This window comes from Glycine max, chromosome 6 (genome assembly GCF_000004515.6).
Source record: "Glycine max cultivar Williams 82 chromosome 6, Glycine_max_v4.0, whole genome shotgun sequence".
Taxonomy (NCBI): Eukaryota; Viridiplantae; Streptophyta; class Magnoliopsida; order Fabales; family Fabaceae; genus Glycine; species Glycine max.
In genome coordinates, this window is record NC_038242.2 from 5,420,105 (window position 1) to 5,435,151 (window position 15,047).

Here is a 15,047-nt window from a genome sequence, read left to right on the forward strand (position 1 = left end):
CTCCCCTTTCCTTTTCCCCCTCATAACATTGATGTCTTTTCCCTCCACCCGAACCTGACTCATTATTTTGAGAACTTTGTAGCCAAATAAGGAAGGAATTGACCCTTGATCTCAATATTTCAGTGTGTTTTCCTACCAATATTGAAAGCCCATTTCAAAGTTCAAATGCATATTTTTTATCCACTTGTCTTTCATTTTGCATTTCATCTCTTTCACCGATTGAATCCTTTCTTGTTCCACAGAAGATCATCTTCAACCTTAACTGACTACACAAAAATTATGAGCACTCCTTTCCAGAGGAACATTACTATTATGTCAAATCCTTTCTGCATCCTAAAAATGGTTAGTGCAGTGAGATTTCACCATATTCAGACAGCATTTCCTGGATAAACCTGTCCAAGTCCATGAAAATAACTTAGTCAATACTAGACATGTATTGTAATTTGTAAGTTGAAACCTTAAGGGGGCACAAAATAAATTTTTAGTTTCTCACAAGAATCTTAAATTAGGTACATTAGTTTCCTATATTTGGTTTGATTTTTAAAAAATAACATTCCCAACAAACATGTTGCCTCGAAATTTTTTTGTCAAGTTTCTCACAAAAATATTCTCACGAAAAATGTGAAAATCTAAATTTTTTGAGTTAAAAAAATAAGTTTAATTACAGTAAAATATCACATTATTCTAATTAAATTATTTAATGAGATAAATAATTAAAAACTATAATAAATATACTATTTTTCTTTTATAGTAAAATATCACAATATTTCTTATCAACCAAATAAATTTAGTTATTGCTATAAATCATGATTTCCATATTGGACACAATTTTTTCTCTTGTACCAAACGTCACCTATAGAATTCTATATAAGTCATTTACCTGAGTTTGTCTGTCTTCACTGAAGCTGCTTACAGTTCTAAGTTTTAACTCTCCCCTGTTGGTTGTCATCTCATCCAATATCTCTGCATCGTAAAAGTCTTCTGAGCTTCCATCAGTATCAGTATCTGGCTCCTTATCCTGATTAAACATTTTCCGGTCATAAGTTGGAAAGCTTGGAATATACAAACAAATGTACAAAACACATGGTCTTGCATAACAAGAATTCAACTATAAATCGTACCCTCAGTGAACCATGAGGAGCACCAGCAATTTCCTCATACCCAGAAGCATCTAGTTCTTGAAGATGGCTAGGCTTGAACATCTTTGGAAGCAACTGTTCTCTTATAATTATGAGAAGGAAGAATGGTACGGGGAACAATATTCCACCTATAGGTATCCAAGTCACCCCGAAACATAACGCAAAATACGCTAACTGTAAGGCTGTAAATGCAGCTATGGTCTTGAATGGTACTGTCTCCACAAAAGAGGCATGTGAACCTTCCAAAATTCTGCCCAAACAGACAAGAACCATGACAAAAAATACGTAATTAGCTTCTTACAGTATACTAAAATGCCTAGTGAAAATGTAAATTTGAAGGCCGTGATCAATGTCTCAACTTCAAAACCATGATGCATTGAAACTAATTTACATAAGGCTATACTTACTTGTAACGCCGGCTTGGGGTGACGAAGAGAAGCAATATCCTTTCCCAGAACTGATTCCCTGGGAGACTATCAATTGCCATGTAAGCGAAATATCCCCAAAGAACCGAGGTTGGTATCCTTTTGATAACTGACATGGCTAAGATTGATACGCCAACCAGGAGGGACTGCAATAAGTTGGTCATTCTTTGCTCATTAACACGCACTGGCAAATATTCATCTATGTGTTTCTCAGGATCAAACTTTTCCCTTGCACCATCCTTGCTATCAGATTGCATTACAGCTTCCTTCAAATTCTCCAATTCTTTAACCTGTATCAATTTCACAACATTGTATCACTCTTGGGCATCCCTGCATACACAAATTCCACACATGTATCGAGCCAACAATACTTACCGTAGGGTCTGTATCCATTTCTACAATCACCTCTTCCATCTTTCCATATAATTCAGAGTTGGTCCTTCGTTGCTTAATGCATTCCTTGGCGCTCTTCACCACCTTCTTTCGGATCAACTGCAAATTTATAACGTAAAACAAGAATCTAAATTGAGTTGATATTTAATAAATAAGAACCTAGGATAGTCTTGATGCAATAGATGATATTTACCCGCCTCCTAAGGACTGCTAAACTCTTTGTATGCATGGGGGACTGTGGAAGGACTCCATTGGAAGGAGGAAGGCCAAGGATCCCGCAAATCAGAGTCTAAGAACCATAAAGATATGCCAGATATATAACTTTATCAACACCGAATAACATAAAAGCCAAGTTTTAGGAAGAAGGGTGTTAGAGACAAAATAACATACCATTATTCCAAGCAGCAAAACATCATAGTGGTAGGCAGATGGTTTTTGAAGGTTAAATTCTTTCTGTTGCGCCATCTGCGAAGCTACGCTGTGATCGAAAAAGTATAAGCCTGCTATCATCAGAGCTGGAATAATTGCCCCAAATATATAAACCACGGGTACCTTCCCCATATCCTGCAGTTTTCAGTAGCTGTTAGATAAGATATTTGGACTTGCCTAAACTAAAATGATCACTGCTTGCTGTTCACAATGTTGAACACCAACACCCTAACATAAAAGCAGAACGCGTACATGGCATGGACAGAATCAACGCAAGCATGCAAACAATGTATTTTGCTTAGCAAACTAAGCCAAGTACTGATATAATTCTGTTTCAAAAGAATGCAATTAGGATGGAAAAAAAACTGTACACAATGTATAACAGTACCTTCACTACTGTCCAGTGATAGAGAGATGCAGCATCCCAGGGAAGGGGAGCAATGAGCCTTCTAGGAACACCATCTGGAACTTTGCCTGGTACAGCATAAGATAGTGCAGTCCATAACACTACCATCATTGGAACCCCATAATCTGCAATAAATCCTCGTAGCCACCCTGCATTGGATGCCAGAATAAGAACCAATTAAGTGACGAGATAAATCAAACCAAACACAAAAACATTGTGTTGCATACAAGCTCTATCTTGTATGATTTTTTTTTGGATTATTTACCTGTTCCATATCGCCACGTTCTTGCTCTTCTGCTTTTAAGGGCAGTGACAAGTAGTCCAAAACAGAAAATGATTGCGAGTAATCCATTTGTATACAGCCACTGGAATTGAAATTCCACTAAGGAAGGATTTTCATTCTTTGGCGTGTTGAACTCGCCTATCAATCCCTGCGATTCAAGGTTTAAATAAGTGCCATGTTGAGTTCTGTAGTGCCAACAAATTTACAATCTATTTTTGATAGGAAGTGGAAGCAACACCTTTATAGCCTCTTGAAAGAAGAGAACAGTTATGAGCATGCCAAATAACTCCCCTGCAATTCTTGTAAACCTTGTGATAATTGTGCAAGCATTGAAAATTGCAAGCAGAATCAAAAAGATTCCCGTCCAAACACAAACCCTGAAACACAGTGAACGATGAAGTTAGACAAACATACATGTAATGTACTATGATTTATTTTAGGATACGTGAAAAGCAGAAACAAATTTATAATGTAAAAAAGTGCCGTACCAGCCAGCCCAAGGCAGAAAGAGCTTGCCACCTAGTTCAGGTGTCTTTTGGCAAAAACTGTACAGGTAAGTGTACATTATGACAGTGGGTTCAGCAACTCCTAAAATCAACAAAGGTTGGCCACCTAATATTGAGTGAACAACTCCACATATAGCAGTAGATGCCAATGTTTCCACTGTGCTCAAGGTTCCATCTGTTAAAAAAACACCATATTGAAGCTCACTTATAGAACATTAAACATGATATCCAACAAAAAACTGAAACCAACTATTAGCTCAAAGATTTGAAGGTGTTGAAAACATAAAAGAGATTGTTTTGCCTGTATTCCTATTAAGTTGCTCTCCGAAGGCGATGACAGGAAGAGCAGAAGCAAAGAATATGTAGAAAGTTGGAGCCAATATGCTGCCATTAATCAAAGAAGCATGAATAAGAATAAATGCAATACATTTAGGGATTAACAAAAAGAAAATTCCTAGTAAGCATGCATGTTTTTTCCCAAGATAAACAAGAGTTACCTAACGCCAGAACAGATTGCACAAATCCAGTCTTGTTTATAGAATTGAGCTCTTCCCTTGACATCTTGAATTATTCCCTTAAATGGTGCTCCCATGTTTCCCACAGCTGATGGAGCAAATTATGCACAGCACAGATTAGATATGATATACCAATTAATAACTTTCAGAAAATTGATTGCATTTGAAGATAGTCAGGATGTGTGATGTAAATGTGAGGAACTTTTTGGCTAGTGAAATGAAATCTATCAGCATGTATTTAAATAAGAAGAAAGGAGGGAATGAGACATGGATAATGGAGTCAAAGGCACAGAGAAAAAACAACAAAGGGACAAAAGATGACACTGCAAGAAATGACAGCCAATAGTTGGATACATGTGATGAAAATGCATTTATTCAGTTGCCGCGTGTGTATACCGCAAAAAAAACTGGGAAAAAAACATTTTAAAACATAGGAAATCTTTGGAATCCAATTCTTGCTTCTTGTTTTTATGGCAATCTAGGAAACCAAAGACAGGTCAACCTGACATGGACTATGATCAACTAGTACTTGACAGTGGGTTAAAGCAGAACAAAAAATAAAAATCGTATAATTGAATAATAAAAAATGGGATATACAGAATGCCAATTATTTTATATGAACAGCTTTAAATCGCGTGTTTGTGTAAAAGAAAAATTACATCAGACATGTATTGTAATTATATTATATTCTAAAAGAGCAGTATAATTTATTTATTTTTATCTAAATCTATACTAGATTTTTTAAAAAAGAAAACTTAGAATCAAATACGTGAACATTTATCTAAAATGATGTTGACAAAACATAAACTAATGAGAAGACACATGAAGATGATGAAAGAAGAGTAACGTAAAAGGGGTGCTCACTTGTTCAGAAATGCACCAATGTAGAACAAAGGAAAGCAACGAGGAAGTATATCAGGCAGTGGCAATGGCAATGGCAAGTATATGAGGCGTTTGAGGAGGCCACAACCAAGCCATGATGACTTAAAAGAGAAGAAAAAGAAAGAATGATTAATTAAGAATGAAGATGATGGTTAATTAAGATAAACATAATTGAATAGAAGTGAAGCGCACTTGATGAAGAAGGGGCTGGCTGGGGTCCACACGGACGAAGAGGAAATAATAAGAGAAGTAGTATGTTTGTTGGCTGGTGGGACCCACACCTTTCACTCTCTCCCTAGATCGGAGAAGAGAGGGGTCTCAGAGTGCTAAAATTAGCATACTAAAACCGGGATTTGTGGGACCCAAACTAGGGAGATCCGTTTTAACGTCCTAGGATTTCGGACTGCTTTGCATACGTAGTAACTGCTGTGGCCCACACGCCTCACTACTTTTCTTTCCTCTATTTCTTCTCTCTGCCGAATAAACCCTTTCCTTTCAAAAAATAGCTCTCAAACCATCAGCTTTGTTCCACTGAATAGTGGGTTTAGTTATTTTCTTAAAAAATAGTTCTCTAACCATTATTTAGACTAAAAATACTCAGAAAACAACGAATTCTTGGAGAGTTTGGAAGAGATTGATTCTCCACATAAACGTGAGTTGCATCGCTGTCACACACACGGAAACTGATGATTAATATTGAGAGTAAAAGCGACAATCACCGAAGCGCGTATGGTATTATTATGACTCAGCTGGCATTAGTTTGGTGTTTTGCTTCGAAATCTCATACTTACATACATTCCACATTCCTTTTTAGTTTGTTGTTTTCGTTTTGATTCTTTGAATGTTAGCCTATTTGTCCCATCGGAAAACCCGAATGATTATGACCACAGTTTAGTACAGTACTAACTATCTATGACTTTTATCAAATATGATTCTTTCCTAAAATTTAATTTCAATGCACATTGTCATTGAGCCTTAGGCGAACCAAAACAAATCTATCTTTTTGAAGAAGAAAAAACCAAATCTACCTAATTTATTATTATCACATCATTTGTTAAAATTAGAGGCTGATGTTTTCGTAACATTATAAAACGAGTTCAAAACTTTTCTACACTAACAATATAATCAAATTCTCTTAACAGGTTATTGTTCAATAGTCTAAAATATCATGCACTTTTTTTATTTTATAATTTAAATATAAAATAAAAAGAATAATAACACTCGTGTTATTTGTTAAGGCACGTCTAAAAATATAGTGAGAGAATATATAAAATAAAACATCATTCTTAATTATTATACACCAAAAATAATTTCAACCACTATTATTCAAATAATCTTTATTCAGCTAAAATTTTCTTTTTAGACAATAAATTTAAAGCATATATCACTTTCTTGCAAATTCTTCTTTTAAAATTACGTTTTAAAGATCGAATTTATCTAAAATTCTATTTGTAGATCTTAATCTAACCCTATCTTGTCTAATCAGTTATTTGTCTGGTGAGTCAAACAAAATCTAGTACTACAGACTTGCAAAATACATTTCAAATCAAATTTATACTTTAGTATGTTTAATAGCAATCTGATATACGTTCATTTGTTTTTGTCGGTAAGGATCCAATCTGAAATTGGAGAAATTAATTGTTAATCTATATCATCAATAATTTAATATATAGAGAGAGAGTTAGAGTCCTAATTATTGGTCTTCTTTACAGGTCTTTGTAATTTTAGGTGGCTTGGTTGTGGACACATCTTGTACTCCACTCCCTGTCACATATCATCAATAAAATATTTTTTTTTTAAAAAAAAGAATTTTAATTTTTGGACACCCGATTGATTAACACAAACACCTCATCAACATCTCTTCTCTATCTTTATCTTCTTGTTATATCATGTTATAAATTATGTTAATTATTTATCCCTTAGAGAAATTATTATATAACTAGGTTGTGGCATGTGCTTTGCACAGATGGGGCAAGAAAAGAAAAATATTAACAGTGATCATGTTTGAGTGTTTGGAACTTGAAATTGAAAGTACAGTGTACTAAAAATTAGAAGAAAAAAGAGAAAAAAAAGTATATATATATATATATAAACAAAGTGTGTAGCCCAGAACAATATACAATCAATACGTGGACACCAAAATGGAAGCCAGATGATTTTTATAATAGTATTGATGAGATTATCATAATTTCAACTCATTTTCATATGATATATTATTATTATTATTATTTTGATTGGAGTTCTGTTTAATTTAACACCCAACCCAATAAAATATAATTAGATTGAGTTTTTGTTGTTATTTTAAGCAACCCATTCGAAAGCAATGTGACCGAGAGTATGTTGTTACTACAAGCATACATGTTTATTGCATGCAACTTATATTTAATAAGTACATTGAAAATAGCAGAATAAAAGAACGTGTTCCATGATTTTAGGAACTCCTGCCGACAATGAAAAATAAAATAAACTAACTTATTGTTAAGACTTTGGCAAGTGCAGTGACAAATAGTAAAGCTCGGAAGTCCGAGTATCGTGTCCACAGGGATTTTATTGCACTTATTCAATACCTCTCAATTTGTAAGTGGGAGTAAAATAGTAAAATAGAAATGAAAGTAGGAATAGAGTGCTATTACTAAAACGAATAAGAAAAAGGGGAAACAATTAATAGAAATGCCAAGACCAGACAAACCTAATTGGCCTACGATGCATGTAAATAGGATATTCATTATCAATGAAATGGTATTAGTTCTACCCACATCCGTTGACTACTTGCCCCTGATGCCTCACGTTGACAAGCCTATTTTAACTATTTATCTCCCAAATGCCTTTGTGAAGATTCAATAATTAAAATGCATTAAGATTAAGTTCTAGATGTTGCTAAATGCATGGGCAGTGAGTTATCATCCTATGCCTAGCAATGCTAACCCAATGATTCTTTTCTTTAGATGTTGTTACCCTATAACCCCTAAAACTGATGCATGCATTGAATCTTAAATATTATTGAGAATTACCCTCTCCCGAGCGATTAAAACCCAAAAAGAGATCTAAGAATAAATGCAAGAATAAAAGAAAAGAAATAGAACAGAGAAACCTGGAATAATTTCCTTTGCATTGATAACTCTTGAAGCTCATTGTACATCGTTGGCTTTTTAGGCCTGCCAGGCCCTAGCTAGGGGTTTAGCCACTCATGGCCATTGAGGGCTTACAACTGGGGATGAAAGAAAGAATAGGCTAACAAAACAAAGAATATAGAGAGAAAAGAACTCAGGCTTGAGGGACTGAGAGTGATGCTCTGAGATGGGATTTCCTTGGGACTGCCTCTCTATTTATAGTTGCTGAAGTGGGCTTATGGGCCTTCGTAGTCGCGCTCAGCGCCACACCTCGCACTTAGCGCGTTCAGATCGTGCGCTGGGCGCGCCATGCACGCTGGGCCTGTGCTTCTGTTGGATCGGGCGCTAGGCGCCTAGCTGGGCTTAGCGCGCGTAACGGTTTTCACCTTCGTGCTTAACGCCACGTCCAGCGCCTGCAGTTAGTTGCTCGCTTAGTGCCTGATGCACGCTTAGCGCCCCTATTGGATTGGGCCTGCTTCAGAATTTCTTTTTTTTTTTTCTTCCTTTCTGTGCCACTTTTGCTAAATGCAACCTTATTTTTCGTATCTGCAACCAGAAATTCAATTAAATTAATTTTCTCACTTTTAATTACAAATAACTGCTAAATAATTAATTTTTAAGCCAAAATTTGACTATTTAACTCCTATAAATTCACAATTATTTAGCAGTTATCACTTATCCACTAAAAAAATGACATATTCTTAATTTCTTATTTTGACTTATCCAAACTAAAACCACTGCATTAAAAAGTCACTTTCTCAACAATTTACCTGTTAGATGTCCAAAAAAACAAAACTCCCGTTAAGTTCCTTTTTACTATTTAACATCAGTTCTGTACAGATTAAAGAGAAAATGACATTCTTTACATCTTTGCTTTGTTGGTTCTCCTTCTTCCTGTGGAGCTATCCAACTTCCATTCATCGTATCTGGAAAAGGGCACGAAGCAAGTCACGAACACATAAATAGGAGAGCTTCACGGGTACGGCCTAGTAAACTCAATGCCGTGGCAGCAATGTGATGTCCACTCAACCCTGCTTGGTCAAGCTGTTCATTTGGTGATGCATGCTCAATATATCTGTCTGGTAAAACAATTGGTCGCCACTGGAATAGTTGATCAAGAAAAAGAAGAAAAAAATCAGAAACTAGGTCACAAAAAAAAAATTTAGTCATACCTTGCCAGTCAAGGCTATGTATATTTAAAAATGCACATACACAAGATATGTAAATTTACTAAATCATCTTCAAAACAATATGCTGCATGAAAGGGAAGCCAAGCTACTTGCATGTGTGCACACCATGTTTTTAAGATCCAGCATTCAGATTGACTATCTTGAAAATCACAGACACACAACACAGCACAACAGAAATATTTGTGTTACGAAAAGATAAACCTATATCTTCCCACCAAGAAATTCAAAGAGACACAGAAATTTGTTAATTTTATATCTTTACACCAATCATAAATAGAAGCTAAATAACACATTTATAATCCCAAATATTCTTAGAACCATGAAACAAGTATAGCCTTCCCACATAGCTTGAATTAATTACCTTAATTCTTCCATCGAGCAGTCCATTAACTGCAATAAACTGAGCAACATGGGAACCAAATCCTCCAATAGATCCTTCCTCAACAGTAACTAGAAAAGAGTGGTGTTTACAAAGCTGCCTCAGAAGCATAATGTCAAGGGGCTTGCAGAACCTTGCATCAGCAACCGTGACCTCAATGCCAAGCTTTGCAAGGAGTGAATGAGCCTTTAAGCAGTTCTGAACCATCGATCCATATCCTAGGAAAGCAACATCTTTACCTTCAACAAGAACTCTTCCTCTTCCTATCTGTGTATGAATGATTAAAGACACCCCAAAATTAAAGAAGGAAGATATATTAAAAAAATATTATGAGAAATCTTTGGGGATGTTAAAAATGAACGAAACTACCTTAGCTTTGTTAATTAATCAGTTTACCCGTTTCAAAGTTTCATCATAACACGCAAATGTATCGAAAAATAGAGAGCCACCTAATTACCTTGATGGGGATTCCATCACCTATAGTGTAGCCTTCCCCAACCAGGGCACCCCTTGGATACCGAAAGCAGATAGGCTGATTATTGATACGAGTAGCAGTAGCCACCATGTGCATGAGTTCAAGCTCATCAGATGGGGCCATGACAATCATGTTTGGTAAGCATGACATAAAGTTTATATCAAATGCTCCACATCGAAGGGGACCATCAGAACCTACCAATCCTGCACTTGTAATAACAAAACGCACTGGAATTCTCTGTTGATCAACATCATGTACCACCTATATGCGATATGTAACAAGTTAAAAACAATAATTACTTATATCAAATAATTATACTGTTCTCAAATATCAGAATTACTTATTTAATAATTTATATCAACTACAAATATACTACTGTTCTCAAAGAAATCCAGATGGTCTATGAACAATAAATAGTGGTTATCATGGTAGTTTAAGGCTTTAAGTTGATATAAGGTTGGACCTGGTCATAGGCTCTTTGTAGAAAGGACGAAGGTATGACACAAAATGGCTTCAAGCCACCACATGCCAAACCAGAAGCAAATGTGACTGCATGTTGCTCAGCCATTCCCACATCAAAAAACCTATCCGGAAATTTTTCCTGAAACAGTTCAAGTGATGGCTCCATCGTTAATCCAGCATGAACAACAATAATATCTTTGTCTTTCTCTGCTTCTGCAACCAAAGTCGCCACAAAGCAATTGCCATATGTTTGAGGCCAAACAGGATTATCTAACAAATCAGATTTAACAAAACCTGAAAAGTAAACATAGATAACTCATAAATAACTATGGTCAAATCACATCAATCAAAACTTCAAAATAGTGAGAAGGTCAATCCCATAAAGAGGCTAAACTATAATCTCCTGACATTCAGGAAAACCTATGAAAGCAGAGAAAACAATTGAAAAAAAATAATTTGCTCTAAATAATTATTTTACTGAAATTTTAGTTTTTGGTAGAGTCCAATGGTGTCCATTAATCCGTATAGCAGATTCCACTTAGTGGGATAAGACTCATTTGTTTGTTGTTATTGTTGTTTATGTATATCGTGTACTTTATGTGTAAGTTATCTTCAAGCTACTGCATAGAGTCTATAAGCTAATCAGTATATGAAGAGATTCATTTCGTTTTCTGAAAGGCTAAAGGTATTTGAAATAAGCACACAACCAAAAGGGAAACAGAGGAAAACCAAAATAAATAAATAGAGTGTAAACTCATTATCACTAGATAAGCTATTTTACAAGAAATAACATTCGATGAAACAGTTAAAACAATATAAATAACATAGAATGCCAAAAGAAATACCTTCATTTTTCTGCTCATCTGACATATCACTTTTCTGACTGTTATCATCTCCCTGATTTTCATCAGTTATCACATGTACCAAGACAGGTCCCATTGAATCCAGGGAAGCTACTTCTTGCAGAACACATATGAGATCTTCAATATTGTGTCCATCCACTGGGCCTATGTAGTACAACCCAAGCTCTTCAAAAAGAGTAGAACCTAGAGGACCCATCATACCACGAGCATACTCATCAACTTTAGCTGCCAACTCATGCATACCTCTACCAATTCGTTTCGTGACACCCTGTGAGAAAGCAGACAAATTGACACTTGAGCAAATTTGGATATGAAGCACGGAGCATTGACTATTGAGATGTGAAAATTAGGATAAAAAAGAAGGACCATCATTATTACTTATTAGACATATCACTCATTATTCTACAAAAGAAGGAAATATATAAACAACTATCATACCCCAGTGGTAAAAGGCTCCTCTCTATGCAAGGTATGGGAGAGAGTTATTGTACACAGTCTTACCCTTGCATATGTAAAGAGGCTGTTTTCATATTGGAACCCATGATTAATTAGTCACCAAGGCGCAACTTTACCATTGCGCCAGGGCTTGCCCTCAAGAAGGTAATATATAAAATTCTAGAAAAAGATGCACATACAACCACACATTAGGGAGTGGAAATCAGATTTGCACATTAATTTATCATTCTCAATGTACACAAAAGCAGATCTTAGTTGTCACGCTATTAAAACAAAGTGATGAATATTTTTGACAGGTCACAAATACATAATATCATTACTCTTAATGTACTAATTTAATCCATTTTGTACTAAAAGTTATGAGTTATTTAGCATTCAAACATGCTGTTTTTTTAGTAGGCTCATTTTAAAGTTGAATAACATGACATTATCATATGGACCTTGCATGCAAACAACAAATACTGAAGACTAATTTGAAGCTATCTAGCATTCTTTTCTTGCAGAGGATGAGGTGAAGAAGCATACCTTAGCAGCTTCTCTAAATCGCCGGAAAGATTTACTGGACTGGAGCTTGCTCAGGGTACTAGATAGGGCATTGACAGATGTCTTTGGCCCCTCCTCAATTTTTGGAAGTAAAGAGTGGCGGCTATCATTCAAAATCACAACCATATTTGAGTCCAAATATCCTGCATTGCTCATTGCCTCATACGCCTGACCAGCCATAGTTGTCCAATTGCTGATAACTGCAACTACGCGTTCTTGCCTCCCCTTAATATCCCGTGCAACTGCCATGCCTGAAATAAAATATGACTTCAAGGTCATTTTAAATTTCACCTTTAAGAATTTTATTTATTCATCTAAAAAGGAAAATGTAAAGCAGCCTTATTCATTACAGAAAAGGTACAATTTATCAAACCCCCAGAAACATACTCAGACCAGTGAATGACAATAAAAACAATACGAACAATGTCTGAATAGTGTTTGAAGAAACAAATATTATCAAAAAAGGGAAAAGGATTTACAAACTACCAAGTCCAGCAGAAATACTGTTGCATCCATGACCTGCACCAAATGCATCATATTCACTTTCAAATCGGGAAGTAAAACCAGAAAGACCATTCTTTCTTCTCATTGTCGTCATGAGTGATCGCCTTCCTGTAAGAATTTTATGTGCATATGTCTGCACAAAAATAATGAAATGGTTGTTACATTATCCAAACCACGTCATTCATTGAATTCTTAGAAGATGGAATATTCATTGGTTTGTCGCAAAATGAACTCTAAAGGAACAATTATTTTAACAACCTGCAATTTGCATTCAACTTTCACCCCCAAAGGGAGATAAGAAAATTTAAAGCAAGAAAAGGGCACTTGCATTTTTGCTTATAACTTAAAATCTTACTTGATCCCCAACATCCCACAATATCTTGTCTACTGGAGCATTGAAAACATGATGTATTGCAACTGTCAGCTCCACCACTGCCATACTTGCTTTCGGTGATATTTGTGTACCTGACATAATAGAAGACAAATCTGAACGGATTTCAACTGCTAGTTGTTTCAGTTCCTGCAAAGACAAGTATTTAGGGAATGAGATACTTCAAGATTGTAAGTAGAAATGGTGTAAAAGCAAAATGAAAATGATAAAAATGATAACAAGCTTACAGCTAACCTTAAGAGATAAGTTCTTCAAGCAAAGAGGGTTTTCAACCATGTCAAGAATGGGTGTTGGAACTTTCTCCCTGTGGTAATCATCACCATCAAGCTGTGCATATACTCGATCAACTAATCCCTGCATCAACAATCCCATTAGATACTACCCACTCATCCAGTAATTAATTACATGTAATTTTTTGCTGTAATTAGTAATATTCAATCGGGGAGGTAAATAACATTATAAATAAAGCTAAGATTTTTTTTTATTTTTGATTTTATTTTAAAGCTAAGATTTGATGTCTTATTATTTCAAAATGCACCCTAAGTTCTAATATTACAAGATCCTCAAAGTCCAGCATGAAGTGACTTAAAAAGCATGTGGACGGCATCATATTTCAAACCAAGGGTTATCAAATTGAGATTCAGATCGTGAATTGCCAAGCTAATTTTTTAATCGTGAATCATAATTTGTATATTATACTGATGCTATATAGTGTTCAATGTAATACTTTTAAACTAGAAATAGATAAAAAAAACAACTTAATTGTAAGTCTTATAAAACCAATTTATTAGTTATATCTAATCTGGGTTTGTGAAGTCTCTATTTTAGAAGAATGGAAACAAAGCAATGAAATAGCCAAACAGAGTGCATGCATTGAATGCGGATAAGTTCAAAAGTGTACCTTCAATTCCTTTTCATTAACAATTTAAGCTTATGTGACTTTTCAATTTCTTTCATGGGAATTAGTGAAAGAAAAGTAAAAAAAAATCATGAATTGTTGAATCGTGTGATTCATATCAATGATACGAAATTACATTGATTCATTCATGTAATCATTAGAGATTCATCTCATGATATGAATCGATAGGTAGGCAAATCCTATCAAATCATAGGATTCAAATCGTGAATAGTAAGATTCTAATGGATATGGACTATTCTTTGGGGCTTTCACCTGAGACAAATACATTCAGTGCAATGTTAAAGCCAATTTGGCATCTCAATTCTTTCAGGAAACCATATCTCATTAATGAGTGTTAAAACAGTTAACCAACTTAACTAATTAGACAAATCCTCCTCACACACAAGCATGGATAATATATATATTGTACATTGAAATTGAGGTGTCTGCAATTCATGAAAAACGACAATTGAGAGAGATACCTTTGAAGCAGAACGCGGGCACATAGAAATTGTAGATAGGTCTGAATGAAGGGGGAACATGGAGGTTGAGGTTGAGCAATCAAGTCTTCGAGTGTGCGAGTGGAAAGGGGTTCCGAATGGGTATGTAGATGAAGGAGTAGTAGCAGCCATGGAGAAAGTGTTGTCACTGAGATCTTCAACATTCACATGATTCCAGAAGTTGGAGCTGCTATTAGCTATTTCGCATGAATGATGATGAACCAAAAATATTTATTTAAAAAAGAAAAATTGATATTATGGGATAATTGAAAATTGAAAGTGCTAGAAAACCATGCAA

General features: G+C 35.2%; 2 protein-coding genes across 3 annotated transcripts; both read right to left on the bottom strand.

Moving 5' to 3' along the window:
* Nucleotides 1-20: 20 nt before the first annotated feature.
* Nucleotides 21-5,402, bottom strand: LOC100792745 (boron transporter 4). Its single transcript, XM_006581316.4, has 15 exons — nt 5,171-5,402; nt 4,961-5,079; nt 4,079-4,184; nt 3,883-3,965; nt 3,564-3,756; nt 3,314-3,452; nt 3,058-3,223; nt 2,775-2,941; nt 2,348-2,521; nt 2,151-2,246; nt 1,940-2,056; nt 1,547-1,854; nt 1,122-1,389; nt 881-1,018; nt 21-392 (listed from the first exon to the last, which is right to left on the bottom strand). The coding sequence occupies exons 3-15, from the start codon at nt 4,171-4,173 to the stop codon at nt 369-371; spliced, it is 1,968 nt and encodes a 655-aa protein (XP_006581379.1). The 5' UTR covers nt 4,174-4,184; nt 4,961-5,079; nt 5,171-5,402; the 3' UTR covers nt 21-368.
* Nucleotides 5,403-8,075: 2,673 nt separating this feature from the next.
* Nucleotides 8,076-15,047, bottom strand: LOC100793268 (probable 1-deoxy-D-xylulose-5-phosphate synthase, chloroplastic). Of its 2 annotated transcripts, XR_414602.4 has the most exons (11): nt 14,732-15,047; nt 13,586-13,705; nt 13,316-13,480; nt 12,943-13,093; nt 12,439-12,707; nt 11,440-11,725; nt 10,596-10,888; nt 10,115-10,393; nt 9,640-9,924; nt 8,955-9,189; nt 8,076-8,634 (listed from the first exon to the last, which is right to left on the bottom strand). XR_414602.4 is itself a non-coding variant. In XM_003527748.5 (10 exons), the coding sequence occupies exons 1-10, from the start codon at nt 14,879-14,881 to the stop codon at nt 9,037-9,039; spliced, it is 2,151 nt and encodes a 716-aa protein (XP_003527796.1). In that variant the 5' UTR covers nt 14,882-15,046; the 3' UTR covers nt 8,833-9,036. The 2 variants fall into 2 exon arrangements, 1 of the variants encoding a protein (XP_003527796.1); XM_003527748.5 differs by lacking the exon at nt 8,076-8,634 and having other exon boundaries at nt 8,833-9,189; nt 14,732-15,046.